General features: G+C 40.1%; 1 protein-coding gene across 1 annotated transcript in view; it reads left to right on the top strand.

Annotated features, from left to right (window-relative positions):
* The first annotated feature begins 266 nt into the window (after positions 1–266).
* Positions 267–15937, top strand: part of AHR (aryl hydrocarbon receptor) — a 107553-nt gene continuing 91882 nt past the window's right edge. The window contains exons 1-2 of the mRNA XM_054020266.1: positions 267–765; positions 11041–11228. Of these exons, the coding sequence (XP_053876241.1) occupies positions 710–765; positions 11041–11228 (244 nt within the window). The 5' untranslated portion in view covers positions 267–709. The remainder of the gene's footprint in view (positions 766–11040; positions 11229–15937) is intronic.

The raw sequence follows: 15937 nt of genomic DNA, 5'->3' as shown, positions 1-15937 counted from the left end.
AGCTCTCCCCTTACACACGCAGGCAGGGCCGGTGCCTGTCCGGACGGGAAATGCCCTGATTTCTGTGTGTTTCCTTGTGGTTGTCATTGACGGCTGTAGCTATTTTGTTGAGCGTCTATCACCTCCCCCGTCTCGGCGGGCCGGGCTCCTGCTGGGTACCTGGGCTGCCGGGGGCCGTAGCAGGCTCCGTCCTGGGGCCTCTCGCCGGGCGTGACCTACCCAACATGGCGGCGCACGCCGCCCCCTCACGTAGGCAGCCGCCGGAGCCTCCCCCGCAGGGCGGGGAGAGCAGGGGGAGGTTGGCTCCGAGACCACGGCGGCAGCGGTGGCCGGTGACAGACGTTTGCCCGGCCCGCGGCGGCCGCACAGGGACAGAGGGATCTTCGCACCCGGCCGTAGCGGCAGCAGCCTCGGGGTGCGCTGGCCCGGCCCCCACCTTCCCGGGCAGGAGAAGCCGCCGCTGCCGGGAGCCGGGCTGCGGGAACTGGAAAGCCCCGGCCGCCCCCGCCCCTATCTTCGGGGGCGCAGCGGGGTTGGTGGGTGACGCCGGCGCTGATCACCTGGGCTCCCCGCCCTCCCTCGGCCGGGGGAGCAGCGCTCGGCGCGCTGCAGGCGGGCAGGGCCGGGCAGTTTCGGGCTGCGGCGCCGAGCGGGGTCGCCGGGGACTCGCGGCGGCTGCGGGACGGGGAGCCGCGGCGGCAGCAGCAGGATGAACCCCAATATCACCTACGCCAGTCGCAAGCGGCGGAAACCCGTGCAGAAAATGTAAGAGACGAGCTGGGGGGGGGGGAGCTGCCGGGCTGGTTTCGCCACTGGTCATTGCGGGGCCGTCAGCGGCTCACCCAATCCGGCCCCTGGCCGCGCTCTGCGCCCCCAGCCTCCTCTCCCTCTAGCCCGAGCGTCCGCTCTGTAGCGGCTCCCCGCTTCCCCGGCGCCGGGTGGGTGTCTGCAGCCCCCGGCGCTGCTTCCCGCCGCAGCCCCCAGTCTCCCCACAGCTCCGGGGCTCTGCGCTTCGCAACTCGTGGGCCTCGGCAGCTACGGGTTTGCCGTGTTTGTCTGGGGCGCTGTTTGGGTTTTGCCCGGGAACGCAGAGGCAGGGGGCACCCGGGGGCTGTTCGCTGCAATGCCTGGTGCCTTTTCGTGGGGGGCCGGGGGCTTTTCTTTTTCTGTCGGCGGCTTTGGGTTGGGACCCCTGGCAGCAGTGTTGGGTGTGCGCGTGATTTCTGGGGATCCAGGAGGTCCCTTTTCCGACCCCCCCCCTCCCCCAGGGAAGTCTGTAGTTAGCTATGTTCGGAGTCCTGTTGTGAACAGGCACCGATGACCCAGTTGTATAAGGATGGTGATTAAAAGGCAGAATGAGGGCTTGGGGGAGGGGAGGAAGGAAGGAAGAAGAAATGACTTTAGGTTTTAGTGTGGCTGGGTTACCTGATCTAGACGAGGCGGCATTTAAGGTGGCAGTTCCCTAGGGATGGCTACAAAGCCCCCATCAGCTAAAATAATTGTTAAAAGTAGTGAAATGACAGATGTAGCTTTTTAAATGTCTTATTGGTCACAGTGCAAAGATGGAGCAGTTTCTTAGCAGTGCAGTGCTTAGCTGTGCTGCTTAGGACTTGGCATGTGTATATGCAGAAAGGCACGTTGTGCTGGGTGCACGGCTGACCCTGGTCGTCCCCATTTGGATGGGTTTGTAACTTACCGTTCACTCCCTGCGGTAGAGTATTTCACAGTCCGTACTGTGATTTTTAACTAATAAAGCACATTTTATTACTTCAACTCTGTATGAAGTCTTACACATCAGATTCTGGACACCCTGCCCCCCCCTCACCCCCCATGTAGTAATCCTGAATGTGGATGTCTCTGGCAAGGTGCCTGGGACATTTCAACAAAGGGCATGACAGTAGATTATGTATAATTATGTTATCCTGTTTGGGAATATTTAAAAGACCAATCTTCCTTAGTATTTTTATTCTGCCAAAAGATTGATTATATTTTATGGTACTTATTCATTTAGCTCCAAACAAACACAAAAGTCAGAAATTACTGCCACATCTTAAAAAGAAAAAAAAATACCTCTTAATATAGGGCCTAATCCTGAAAACCCTTAGTTGCATGAGTAAAGCTAATTATATCACACAAGTATAGATAGGATTGGGCCCAAGGTTGTACCTGCTTCACTAAAAGATTACTTTAATCTGAAATGACTTTCAGCCTAGAGGAAATCGTTAACTTTTACATTTATATATTACATAAAGATGCATATATTAACTACTTTTATAAGTAGTCTGATTAGCTGCTTTTTTTCCCCCCCTGGCAGCTTGTTTCTTATTGACTCATGACCAAAACAAACTTTTTACTCTTTTTTTTTTTTTTTTTTTTAATTGCACTTGTTTTCAAATAGCATTACTGAAAAAAACTGTATTAAAAAGTAAAATCATACACTAAGTTTATAAGAGTTGTTCCTTGTAACATACTAGTAAAAGAGAAACATTTTGGGACACTGTGTAAGCAAGTTCCTTTATATCATTCAGCTCCCTGTTTTGGATCAGTTAATTGAATGCATATTCAGTCACAGCTGTTGTTGTTAAAATATTTTTACAAATGGACATTTTGCTTTAAATGAAATTTTACTATGTTTGTGCAGTGAATAAATCAGTGAAAAGCAATATATGTGATGATTTCTACCAACACTCTGCAGAAGCGGCAGTAAATGTGAATATAACTTAATGTAAATGTGGCTAGCCTCTTCCATGTTAAAACAGTTCAACAATATAAATCTATATTTTTGAAAGAAATAGTTGCCCTATTTCAAGATATATAAGCATATAGGAAATGCTTTTTTTCTACAGTTATGCGCAAGCGCAAATAACTTCCCCGCTCCGTTTACATATTTTCTTAGACTAATCCTTTAAAGTACACACATCTTAATTTAAGGAACTGTTGTATAGCTATTCATTCTTTCTAATTAGTGTAGTCTTAATGCTTTGTTTCCTAATAAATTCTGGTCAGATCTGAAAACTGTTTCTATTTTTGTACCTGTATATAAAAATGTCTGACTCTCAAGCTGCTTAGTCTTTCATATTCTTTTTTTTCATTTGCCACACTTAACTTATTTGAATCTGAATATTTTCTTTTTTTATGTATATCGGCATATGGCTGGAAACTAAGTTTAATATTGGTCTTGAAGTGTCCTTGTCATAAAAGAACTTCTCTTTTTAGGACTGAAAGGGAAAAATAAACCTTTCTTAATTTAAGGTAAATATTTTTGTTTTTAATCTAGCCGTAATTTGGGCTTCACCTATAACAGGTTTTTTAAAAAAACCTCCTAGTAATCATATTATTTGCTAACCTGCTGGACTGACAAATAATTTGTGCAAGATTAATTTCTATTTGTTCAGTGTACCATACTTGTTTCCCTCTCTTTATGCTTAATTTTACATTCATTTTGTATTTATACTCTGATAGCAGTCTTGGGAGGCACATTATCTGCAGGCCTGAGGGTTCTGATTTGCCCAGTTAAAAACTGATCATAGTTCATACTCTTGGCCAAAAAGAGAGAAAATGCTAGAGTAGCAGCAGATTATCAGATCTGATTTTTAAAAAAGCTTGTTCGTTATTGTAAAAAGATCTAGCTTACCTCTGATTTTCCAAATTAATATATAGGATATTTGTAGGATAACTGCCTTGAAGTTAGCTTTCTCCAGGCAAATTTAAAACCTCTTGAAAAAATAGTTTAAAATAGAAGAGCTGACATACTATTATATGTAGTGAGGTAATGTAGCTTGTTTTTACATTCCTTTCATATAAGGAAGAGATTACATTTTTGTTGAATTGTGTATTTGTGCTTCACTTGCCATATCCAAAATTCTGAGTGGAGCATGAGTGATGTACTGTCCGTAATACAGACAACTCATTTGTGTGAACAACTTTTTTTCCTCATCTATATAATGATGTAATGTTCACAAGAAAGTCTAAGTGGGAAAAACTCTGATTTTTGTATGGAAAATAACTAATTGAAAATCATGGTAGTAATTTGAAGCCAGTTCAGAAAAAAACCACTCCTGTTATCTACAGTGTAGAGGACAGAACCCCACAGGAAATCTTGGGCTATTACCCTGACAGTACAAAGTATTGGAATATTATCCTTTCTGTAGAGAGCTACCCTATCACTGTAATATGTATAAAAGGAAAATATACTGACTGCATTTTTGGAGAAATACAATACCTAGTTTAAATGTAGGAATATCCGCATCTTTTGTTAAAGAAGAAAAATGCATGGTAAACAAAGTGTGATTTCACCACCTACACCCAATTAAATCTTGCTATGTATTAGGGAACACGCACTTTCTTGGAACCTTTTCTACTTTTATGTTTGTTTTTTCTCCATGTAATTCTTTTTATTTTATTGATTGAATGATGTGGACTCCCCCCTGTGGTCATTTTCCTATGGGTGTTAACAAATATTTATTGAGGCTTGTATCTTTTTTTAAAATTGTTCATATATGTTAAATTCAAATTCTCAATTTTTCTGGATTTTTATTAATCACTGGAATATCATTAATATATAACAAGCCATAGAGTTCATTTAATGCAAAACAGGATGGAATGCAAGATCCACAAAAGTTAGATTTGTTGTAAATAGATTATGTGCATTTAATCCCCTTCCCCTGGTGTTATGAATTTATATGTATTTAATCCTTATGATGTCTTTAGATAAAAATATTTTGTATTTAATATACTTTAACATTTTGTTGTTGTTGAAATAAAATACACAATAAACACTAAATGGGAAAATGGTGGTGGGGGGCGTTAAGAAGTTTAATTGCCATATATACGCAAACTAGAATGCCAGTTAAAACTAATTGCATGTTTCCTATATAATGAAAAATGAACAAAAAATATAAGTGATTGGTTTTGTCCAATGCTTACTTATATGGATTCTCCATATACAATGTACCTGAAAAATGTTTGCTTTATTTGGCTGTCTGGGTGACCCTTCAGGCTAGGATTAATAAACAGTGGTTCAAGAGGCAGCATAGAGATAATTTCCCTGTCATTGCTTTTTCTTCATCTATAGATAGGTGTTCACTTTCCAGGCTCATTCTGGTACCATTCATTATCTCTAATTGCACTTAATACAAAGAGTTAGTATACAGTAGGGGTGGCCAAACTTACTGGCTCTCTTCGTGCGACAGTCTTCAGAAGTTTGAGAGCCAGAGCATGCCTGCTGGGAGCCTGGGGTTTCAGTCCCACTCCTGCTGAAGCCCCGACCCGCAGCAGGTGTGCCCTCGTGGGGCTGAAGCCCCGAAACCCTCCTCCCCGCTGGGCAGAAGCCTCCACCCCATCACCCTACTGCAAGGCAGAGGTCCCGAGCTTTCCCCCCCACCCGCAAACCCCCCAGTCTGGTAGGTGGAGAATTGGGGGCGGACGGGGCTTGCGAGCAGCACTTAAATGGTAAAAGAGCCACATGTGGCTCGCGAACCACAGTTTGGCCATCCCATGTATACAGTCTTTCTTTTTAGAAACAATGCACATTCATTTATAGTTTCGGTACTTTAGATGGATGGTTTGTAGCCGATAGCATTTTAAGATGCTTCATATTTTTAATTTCAGTTTTATTATGTACTCTGCTTCTTTCAGAGAGACATTAAAAAGAAAATTTACATAGCATATTAAGAAAGTGTCTTTCGCTATATTTAGAAAACAATCTTGGGAAGCAAAGAAAATTCTTTCCTTCGTGCACAACCATGGTATATGATTTTAAAAGCTATATATTGCAATCTGTTGGATTTGGCACAAAACTTCCATTGTCAATACTCTAGTAGTCTCTCCTTGCTCTGGCTGTTGCAGGCAGTCTTTAAATCAAAATGAACTGTTAAGAGGAAGCCAACAGAGTGGGTGGGTATTGATACATACTCCCCAGTGGAGAACAAAAGGTTACAGCAGTAGTTCTCAAACTTTTGTATTGGTAACCCCTTTCACACAGCAAGCCTTTGAGTGTGACCCTCCTCCCTTATACATTAAAAACTTTAAAATATATTTAACATTATTATAAATGCTGGAGGTGAAGTGGGGTTTGGGGATGGATGCTCACAGCTCATGACCCCCCCACATAACCTTGTGACCTGCTGAGGGGTCATGACTATCAGTTTGAGAACCCCTGGGTTACATAGTCCTACCACACCATTGACCGAAGAGTTAGAACAGCCTGGTCCTTTAAAGCTACTTGGAAGCTCATTGGCTCTGTCACACCTGAGGGCAAACCACAAAACAGGTTTGCTGCACCATTGAGAAAGATGTACCCCAACTTCAAATCAAAGGGATCAACAGTCTACAGAGATAATACCAACCAGAGTGTAATGTTAATGTTGAATATGGTGGCAGGGAGAATAAAAGAAGTAAATCATGCTTAGAGCTTTTAGTTCCTCTGAGTGGAGTGGTATTGTTTGAGAATAGTGAACATGCATCACTTTTGGTAATAGACAGATGTGGTGTAAATAACAATTTTAGGGGAAAAAAACAGGTCTTTGCATATGTGGTTGAGACTATAGGGAGACATCATCCTATTTTAATTTAGAAGGGCTTTTTTGTTTAAATGTGAATTTTTTCGATGACCATGCATTTTAAGTCCATTTCAATGCCATTTATTCATGGTCCTTAAAATGTTATGTTGCTTTGTTCATTTCTAAAATAAAATGGTGTGTATGTACATGACACATTTCTCACACATCCTGAATTGTCTGAACTAAATAATAATGCACAAAAATAACACCCCAATTTTTGTAACATTAAGGATGGGTTGAAAAACATCTGCAGCACATACTACCTCGAGGATTAAGACTGTCAGCTATGTGACAGATGCCTGTGCCGCCAATCTCCTCAAAGGTCCTCTGTTTTTTAGAGGAGTAAAACAGTTGTGTATTATATTCAGGGATCCCATTTTCCATGATAACAAAACAAAATTCTCCGATAAAAATCCAGGGTTTTTTTTTGCTATTTAAAATGAAACACTGAACTTTAGGTTCCGTAGCAACAACATACATAGGTATCCCTTGAACATAATGTTTTACTGATATACAGTAGAAGCCCAGTTATTGGAGCCTCCATTATCCAACTCTCCGGCTCCGGGCTAACAGCAGCTGGGACTCCGGGGTCAGCCCTGAGCAGTTGCGGCACCAAGTCCCCCCGCCCCTTATAAAATAAGGGATAGAAAGCTCTTTGCCAATTCTCCTGATTATCCCAATTTTTGATTATTTGATCTGGCCTCTGTCCTAATTAGAACGAATAAACTGGGTTCCACTGTAAAGTTAAAGTGCACTCAAAAATAGACCACAAGAGGGGGAGTTTGTGAGCACTGAATAAGTGACACTGGTACTTTTAGTAAAATGTAGTTAATAGTTGTGTTTTTTATTTTTTCACAAATGAAAAAGTAAAGATTCTCTGTAAAACTGCAATTTCTGTGTTTTTCTGTGTCAAATGGAGTTTTAGGATCCCTGCTAATATTCATTTATCTTTAGGTGCTCAGCAACTGATCTTATTCAAAACTGTATTTTAATTTTACTTTTATTTTTAAGTCAGGAATATGTATATCAGAACCTGCTTTGGTTTCATGGTATAAATTAAGGCTACAGCCCTTTGGTTTTAGTGTGTGTGGGTGGGTGTGTATACACAATCTAAACTCACACAATAGTAAGGTATGTGATTAAAGACTATGCTGCATAGAAGAATAGTGAAAATACAGTTCAAATAATACTTGGACAACTCTGTTTTTATTTTGACATTCTATGACCGCACTTGTTTGTCTCTCAAGTATTGAAATATTTCCGTTCCGCTGTAATAGATATTAACAAAACAAGGAACTCTGGCCGTTTGGTTTATTGAGATCTCTCACAGCTGTATCTAAACAGTAGAGAAGCAGGAGTGGAAGGGCAGTCTACTGTTAAAGTAGTTTTAACAATCTTAAAATCTGCCCCTGCTTTCTGGACTGTTTTTGTAAAAAGCGCATATACAAGGATTAATCTTGACATAGCATTCAATTTCCTTCAGGGATAACTTGCTGTAATGCATAGAGGGTGCAGCACTCTATCTAAACGAGGGGTTCGCGGATTTCATTGCACCATGACCCCCTTCTGACAACAAAAAATACTACATGACCTCAGGAGGGGGGACTGAAGCCTGACACCACCTGAGCCATTCTGTGGTGCTGCCCCAGGCAAGGGGGCCAAGGCTGACAAAGCCCTGTTCACACCGATGTTTTTTCACACCCCTGAATGACAGAAGTTTTATCAACAAAAGTCCAGTGTAGACAAAGCCTGACTACCAGGAATCGGAGGCTACAAACTATTCCACAGGAATAGCAGACCTGGTTGACTGACTTAAAAGTGTACAAGTGTATGAGTGGGGTAGCTTAGTCCTGCTGTACTTGCAATGATTGTACTTCAAGCAATAGGTTTTTTTAATCTGGCTCTGTATTAACTGGCAGTAATGCACATTAACAACTCACTCAGTGAGGCATAGTGTTACTAATAGGGATTGTTAAGGAAATGTTGGGTGACTTTTAGTCTGTTGTTTGGCCAATATTGAAATCTAGACTACACAACAAAAAGTTTGTTCCTCTCCCCTCTCTTTCCCCCTCCCCCCCACCAAAAATTATGCCAGTTGTCATGATTTGGGTACACGAATGCTTCCCTAGAATAAGTAAACATTATTTGGTTCCTTTTATCTGAACAAAAGCTTTACAGAATTATTTTTAAGCTAATATTATCTGGGGTTGTGGTGAGCTGCAGGTAGTCTGACATCAAATGGCATTAGAGAGATATTGAGCTCAGAGTGGCCCTCAGAAAGTCAGGACTCCTAATTGAGGTAGTTCTAATACTGCCTGTAACCAAGTATTTATTTCACTGTGTATTTTAATTGATGACACACCCATACGTGGTGTGCTGTTTTTGCTTTGGATAAGTCTCTGTTTAATAGACATAATTTTCATAACCCTTTTTATTTCTCCATCACTTCCCTCTTGCTCATTTCTGTACCATTAACCTCCATCAGAGCAGTGGGGAAGCAGACCCTTTATTTCTGCAACAAACTTAGCTTTAATGGTAGTGAATTTATAAGTGTGATGGTGGTTGTTATTCCTGGGGCTTTCGTGTGTGTTGTCAACATTCAGTACCATAGCCCCTATCAGATTACAAACTCTGCGTAAGGAAAAGGTAGGGGTGTGTGTTTGTATACACTCCTTCAGTGTATAACAGCAACACAACATCATTTTTATAGCTAGAGTGAACAGTTGAGACAAATTTAAGTTTTCTCCAATCAAGAGGTAGTGGACAAGTGATACTGGTATAAGAAGACATGGTCCTTATAAGCCTTCCAAATCTACTTTTATTTAAATTAATAAATATTGACAATTTTATGATCCTTCCCCCCCCCCCCCCCCAGCGGATACCTAATAGTTGGAACTGGAAGAAAGAGACGTCTAAAAACACATGATATATTTCACTATTTGATGTCAGTTCTGTCTGTCATGTATTTAACTGGAAGTGATGAAATTGTTTTACAGTACAAAACATGTTTTCACAGTGGTATCTAAATTTCATTATGGGAGGTTTTTAAAATTTCTAGCCAGTGCAGAATATTAATTTGATTGAATGCAATACTTGGAAATAAATACTGCCAAGACTACTTAAACTAAATGAAGCACGTAGGCATGAACAGAGTTTGCAGACAGCATGTCACACACAACCAACATTCATGTAAAGGTAATCTAAGTAGTAGCAAACTGACTTTACAAACTTATTGCACAAAAATGAATCGATTGATCCCTCTGTAATTAGAAAACTTTATTTAAGCATACATGGCATGTGAGCAAAGCTAATCTGTTGAAAGACTCAGAATTTATTTTTCTAATAATAAAATATAATTTCATATAATATAAATGTCCCCTACTCACAACCTTGCGTGTAGGAAATTTTGGAGAGAGCACTGGGAATTTAAGGTGGGTGTTAATGGAAACTAGAAGCAAGATTACATAAACACCATAATATAATTCATAAAAGAACACTACTGCTTTGTTTTGGATGGTATACTTCACCAATTTGTCATGCCATGCTTACTGTAAATGTTGACGAGTATGTTAGTGCTCAGTATGTTGTCAACTGTGAGTGGATTTAATGAGTTGATTTACGTATTCCCACTCCCAAAAATCTCATTACAAGCATTCATAGTGACTCCTTCCTCAGGAACTCCCCAACATATCTTCACCTGTCTCTCTCCCAGATTGGAAGATATCTGGGGCAGGGGCCATCTTGATGTTTTGTGTCTTGGACACTAGCAAAGTATTCAGCACTGTACAACAAGTTGTTAGAACTCTTGCAGTGTTAAGCAGAAAATAAAACACTGTATAAAAATTAAGCATACATTGAGATATGTTGCACTAAAAGTGAACAAGTGTAGATGCAAGAGTACAATTTTACACAGAATATTAATAATATACTGAAATACCAGTGTTGATGTATAATATAAGTAACACCTCTGCCCCGATATATAATTCAGATATAATGTGTTAAAGCAGCGCTCTGGGTGGGCGGGGCTGCGCGCTCCGGCGGATCAAAGCAAGTTCGATATATAACATGGTAAGATTTTTTTTTGGCTCCCGAGGACAGCGTCATATTGGGGTAGAGGTATCTTTGGCATATTGAGGAACATTTGAGTTATTTTTTTTTCTGAACAATAGAACAGTTTATTTTTAAGTATCTCTCAATTTTCAAACACTTTTAACTAAACACTCTGATGCGCGAACAGGACTCTTAGATGCCCACCTGACTTTTGTTTTTCCTAACTTTAATCTAAGTTAATTTTTGCTGAAGAATGTGCAAGTCATGTTGGGAAAGCATATTACATGTTAAAATGTAAAAGATTTGTGGTGGTGGGCATCAGCTTAATGGCAGAGCTTTACTACTTTTCTGTTTAAAAAAAAAAAATTAAGACAATATCATCATTTTGAGAAAAAATATGCATTTATACTGTGTTTTGTCTTTGCCACAGAATAAAGCCGTCCCCATCTGAAGGAGCCAAGTCCAATCCATCCAAGAGACACAGAGACAGATTGAATGCAGAGTTAGATCGCTTGGCTAGCCTCTTGCCTTTCCCACAAGATGTTATCGCCAAACTGGATAAACTGTCTGTGCTTAGGCTTAGCGTGAGTTACCTGAGAGCCAAAAGCTTCTTTGATGGTAAGAGATTAGGATTAAATTTTTCTTGGACTGCTTTTAAAATACTGTTTGGTGCTGTTACTTTCACCTGTTTTAGTATTTAAAATTGTTGAATGTATCTATACTTTAATGACATGTCAAGTTGTGAAGTGAGGTAACTGTACAAAATCAGTTGTCCAGTTTCTTGAAAACCAAATGTATCTATTTACATTTCACTTAACTTGTCATCTTGCATTTGGAAGCAATATTGCCTTTAATGAGTCTTCCAGACCTTTTCCTCAAACTTGCAAAGGTTTTGAGGAGATGAGATAAAATTGTTGAACTTTTTCAGATGGATTTCCCATCAGTTGGATGTTTTTCTTGATGCTGCAAAGATAATTTTGTTATGAATAAAATGAATGAACACCTGCAACCCCATCACATAATTGGTTTATCATCTAACGTGCTTGAGGAAGCTACTTTCTGAAACTAATGGAGGCAAATTCTCTCCTGTGCTCAAGCTGTGCTTGGCAAAGGAAAATGGAGGGGGGAGGGAAACATAAGGAACCAGTTAAGGTTCCCTAGTTCTGTGGGCTGGTCTGCATTGACCCTGGTTCTGGTTTGAGTTATAGCATTCTTGGAGCTATTCTATGTTGGGCCAACAACATACGATAACCCCCACACCAGCTGAGAATTGGTGGAACGAAGCTCTGTGCTGCCCTTTCATTCCCTGGCCTGCCCCCTTGGCTGAAATGGAGTGGTTGGCTTAACGCCCGCTGAGAGCTTCCCCTACTGTGGAAATTCTTATCTGACCAGTTGTGGCCAGAATCTGGCTGTCTTGTGACAGTGCAAAAGAACCATGCCCACAAAAAAAATAGTTGATTATTGTATCACTTGCTGTGATAGTATTGAAGTTCTAATTGCATGTATAATTAAAGTTTATCATCCATATTAGTGTAGGAATTGAGCTTAAAATGATGCTAATCTTTTAGTTGAAAGCCTTTTCGGCAAAATTGTGTGACATAATTTTAACCTCCTCTGTCTTTAACACCACACTACAAGTGTAATGTGGTCTGATATGATTGCTCACTACCTTTGATAATCATGCTACTGAAGTCTATCTTTCAGATAGTTTTGCCTTTTTCTTTTCTCCAAAGTACTTCCTCTAGGTCAGTGGTTCCCAAACACTTTCTCTGTATAACCTCATATTTTCTGTAACCCCAGACAGCATTGACACCATTTTCAAATGGCATCTTCCATGCAGCAAGACCTTGCACGCGCTGTACACCTAATATCACATTGCATAAAGGGTGCCATTTTGCTTTACAAAATGGTGTCTTCCTCACAGCATTACCTTGTACACACAGTGTGTGCAAGATCACAGTGCATGGAGGGTTCCATTTTGTTGAGCAAAATAGCATCCTCCATGTGGCATGACCTTGCACGTATTTTGTAAAATGCTATTCTCCACACACTTGGAATTGTTGCCACCCTATCTGCTAAGGGAGCAACCTCACTTGGGGTCGTGACACACAGTTTGAGAACCACTGCTCTAGGTTGCGTTGACTGGTTGTTAGCAGTAGGCAGTCCCACATATAGTGTGTGTATTTTATTATTGATAACTAATCCTGGTAAATTTTGTCTTTTTAAAAAAGTCAAGCTTTTTTGTCTTTGAGTAAACAGTCGATGCAGTGCTTTTTGTGGTAAATCAGGATAGTACAGCATGTGACATTTGTTCAACACTACAGCTTGTCGAAAAGTTTGGTGGAACAATTTCTCATCATATTACAGGGTGGCTGGCCCCTTTAAGGGGAAATAGTGCCTCAACCCGTCTGTGTTAAGATTAGTTCAGCTTTCCAGGTAGGCACGAATGAGGTCATGCAGTTAACTCAGGTGAGGGCTGGGGAGATAGAGGAGGAACAGACTGACTCCAGAAGGAGTCTTTGTGGAAGGGAGCTCAAGTGGAAGCTGGTAGCACTCCAGCTAGGAGGCCCAAGCACAACAGAAGCCTGGAAAGCTGTAGCTGGCTTGAGGAAGCAGCTGTAGGTGCATGCTGCAGGGAATGAGACTGACTCTAGTGGAGAGTAAAGGAAGTTGGATTGGGTCCTGGAAGACCAAACTCCTGACTCAGACAGAAGAAGACACACGGAACTGAGAGACAGACTGAATTGAACCCAGCACTGTGAAAAAGGGCTGGGGACACCTGATTCAAGGAGAGGGACACTGAACTGGGGTGGGGGCCTAGAGGGCCACTGTTTTAGGACTAAATAAATTAGACCCCCCAGAAGGAGAGTGTGTTTATTACCTTTGGACTGTGATCGTGAGTTATTGAGGAGCCCTGTGAGAGAAGGGAAACTGAGACATTATAACAGCGAGGAGTCTGGTGGCATCTTAAAGACTAACAAATTTATTTGAGCTTAAGCTTTTGTGGGTAAAAAACCCACTTCTTCAGACCATGCATCTGAAGAAGTGGGTTTTTTACCCACGAAAGCTTATGCCCAAATAAATTTGATAGTCTTTAAGGTGCCACCAGACTCCTTGTTAGTTTGTATCCACAAAAACAACATGGCTACCTCTCTGATACTTGAGGCATTGTCGTCCTTGGCCATGAGTGTGTGATTGGGAGCAGCCGGCCTGTGACATATCAGAAAATGCTGTTTAGATGAAATCAAGATCTCATAGAACATACCAATTTTCATTGAAATTTTACAGCAGTTTTTTTTTTAAATACTTCATTTTGATAAGGTAGAAATGCTTTGTTTGACTTTTGTTATAATTTATAATATAAAAGTTGAAACAAAACACTTCAGCCTCATCAAAACAACAAAATGTTTGTGAATATTTTGTTTCACCCAAAATTCCAGGATTTTAACTTTGTCCTGACTTAGGCCAAAACCAGATTTCAGAATTTCCCATTACAGTTTTTGCAGTTTTCAGCCTGCTCAAGAACATTATGTGGTCTTTCAAGGTCCAGAAATTGCCCAGGGTTTTTTTGAATCCTGCACAGACTTATGGATCTTAATCCAAGTTCACACTGTATAGCAATATGGCAAAAGCCTCATATTCAGCCCCCTACTTTTGTCTCATATATGTTGTTTGTGTCTGACTAGCTTGGATGTAGAGGTAGTTTCCATCCATTTAAAGTGATTAACTGGAAATAGTTTTCTTGACACCAAAAGAGTCTGAATTCATTTAAAGTGATTAACTGGAAATAGTTTTCTTGGCACCAAAAAAAGCCTGTATGCACTTTTGGATGTAACATATCTATAAGTAGATCCAGATTTGTAGCAAGGTTGTATAGCACTGAACAGAAAATCCCATCTTTTTGGTTGAAAGCCATTTCGCACAACAATATATATTCAGCACATTGTACTAAGAGATGAACAGTTGCAGCTATATGCTTTGCATTTAATCTTGTTGCATAGTAGTGAGTTCTTTAGCAGAGTTCTGATTAATTTGCCTGTCTGTAGTGAATATGAATTGTTTATTTTCAAGCTACAAGAAATATGTGCATGTACTGCAAGTTACAGCAGTAACTTTGAATTAGTGTGTTCATATTCGGAACTAGAATTATCTGAGACTTGAAAAATTTGTGCACGTTGTACAACATTAAGGTGTCTTGAAAGAAGTCTTGAAAAAAATGATAATGGAAGATAAGTTTGAAAAGAGGAGTCATTTTTGGATATAAATTGGTTTTATTAAGAACAAATTTAAGGATATCTGACTGTATTATAAGGAAGGTAACATTGAAAAATGGTATTTTTCATGAAATGCAGGTAACTCCTATTATTTCTTATGCTGGTGACTTACTGTTGCAAACATTTATTTTTATCTTACCCACTCTTTCTGCTCACCTTAGCTTAATGTATGGTTTATCATTGAATATCTTGCGGCTTCCCAATAAAGGAATAGAGTTCATACTATCAGGATTTTAAAACTTTAAAAGGCTAGTGTGGCTGCTATTTGGTGTATTTGATGTTTTTTAAAAAGTTTTCAAACTCCTTTCTCCTTTCATGTATTGTTAGACTTTAGGTAAACTCCTCTGGCTCAGCTAGTTGGGTATTTTAACTCATTGTCCTAACTGAGGAGAATGGAGCGGGAGGGGCGGGGGGAGAGTGTCACCTGAACAGTGTCTGATCTAATTTCTACTGAAGTGTGTAAATCTCTTCTCATTTGGAATGTTCATGACTATCTCAGGTGACGAAAATAAGTTGAAATTTTATTTAAATTTCTCTTTGTTAGAGAAGACTACATAGATATGTACATGGCTAATAAAGCATCGTCTTTAATCAATCTGAGTAATAATTTTTTTTTTTTTTTTGAGAGTCCTATAACAGGGCAATTAGTGTTACTTTTATAACTGAAGGGCTTTGTGATATGTGAAATGGAGTGTAGGGTGTCTTGTACGTTTTGACAGAAGATTAATTATACATACATTTAAAATTGTGTGTGTATGTATGTATGTGTGTGTGTGTGTGTGTGTGTGTATATATATATACATTTATTTATTTATTTAACAGTTCCTTAAATTACAGGATTGAAAAAACATCATTTAAATTTTCATCCTGTTGTGCTTGGCAGTCTGTAATTTCAGCAACTAAGTGAAGAGCAAAGAAATTCTGACATTCTAGTCTTCAACACAGTTGTTTGTAAATATGTAGCACCCATTTATGCTATAGTTTAAACTCTGTTAGATGTGAAAAGAGAAGCATGACCTGTGTTAAAAATATTGCTCATCTTTTGTGATGGTT

Source organism: Malaclemys terrapin, chromosome 2 (assembly GCF_027887155.1).
Source record: "Malaclemys terrapin pileata isolate rMalTer1 chromosome 2, rMalTer1.hap1, whole genome shotgun sequence".
NCBI lineage: Eukaryota > Metazoa > Chordata > Testudines > Emydidae > Malaclemys > Malaclemys terrapin.
This window is presented reverse-complemented; position numbering and strand designations above follow the sequence as displayed.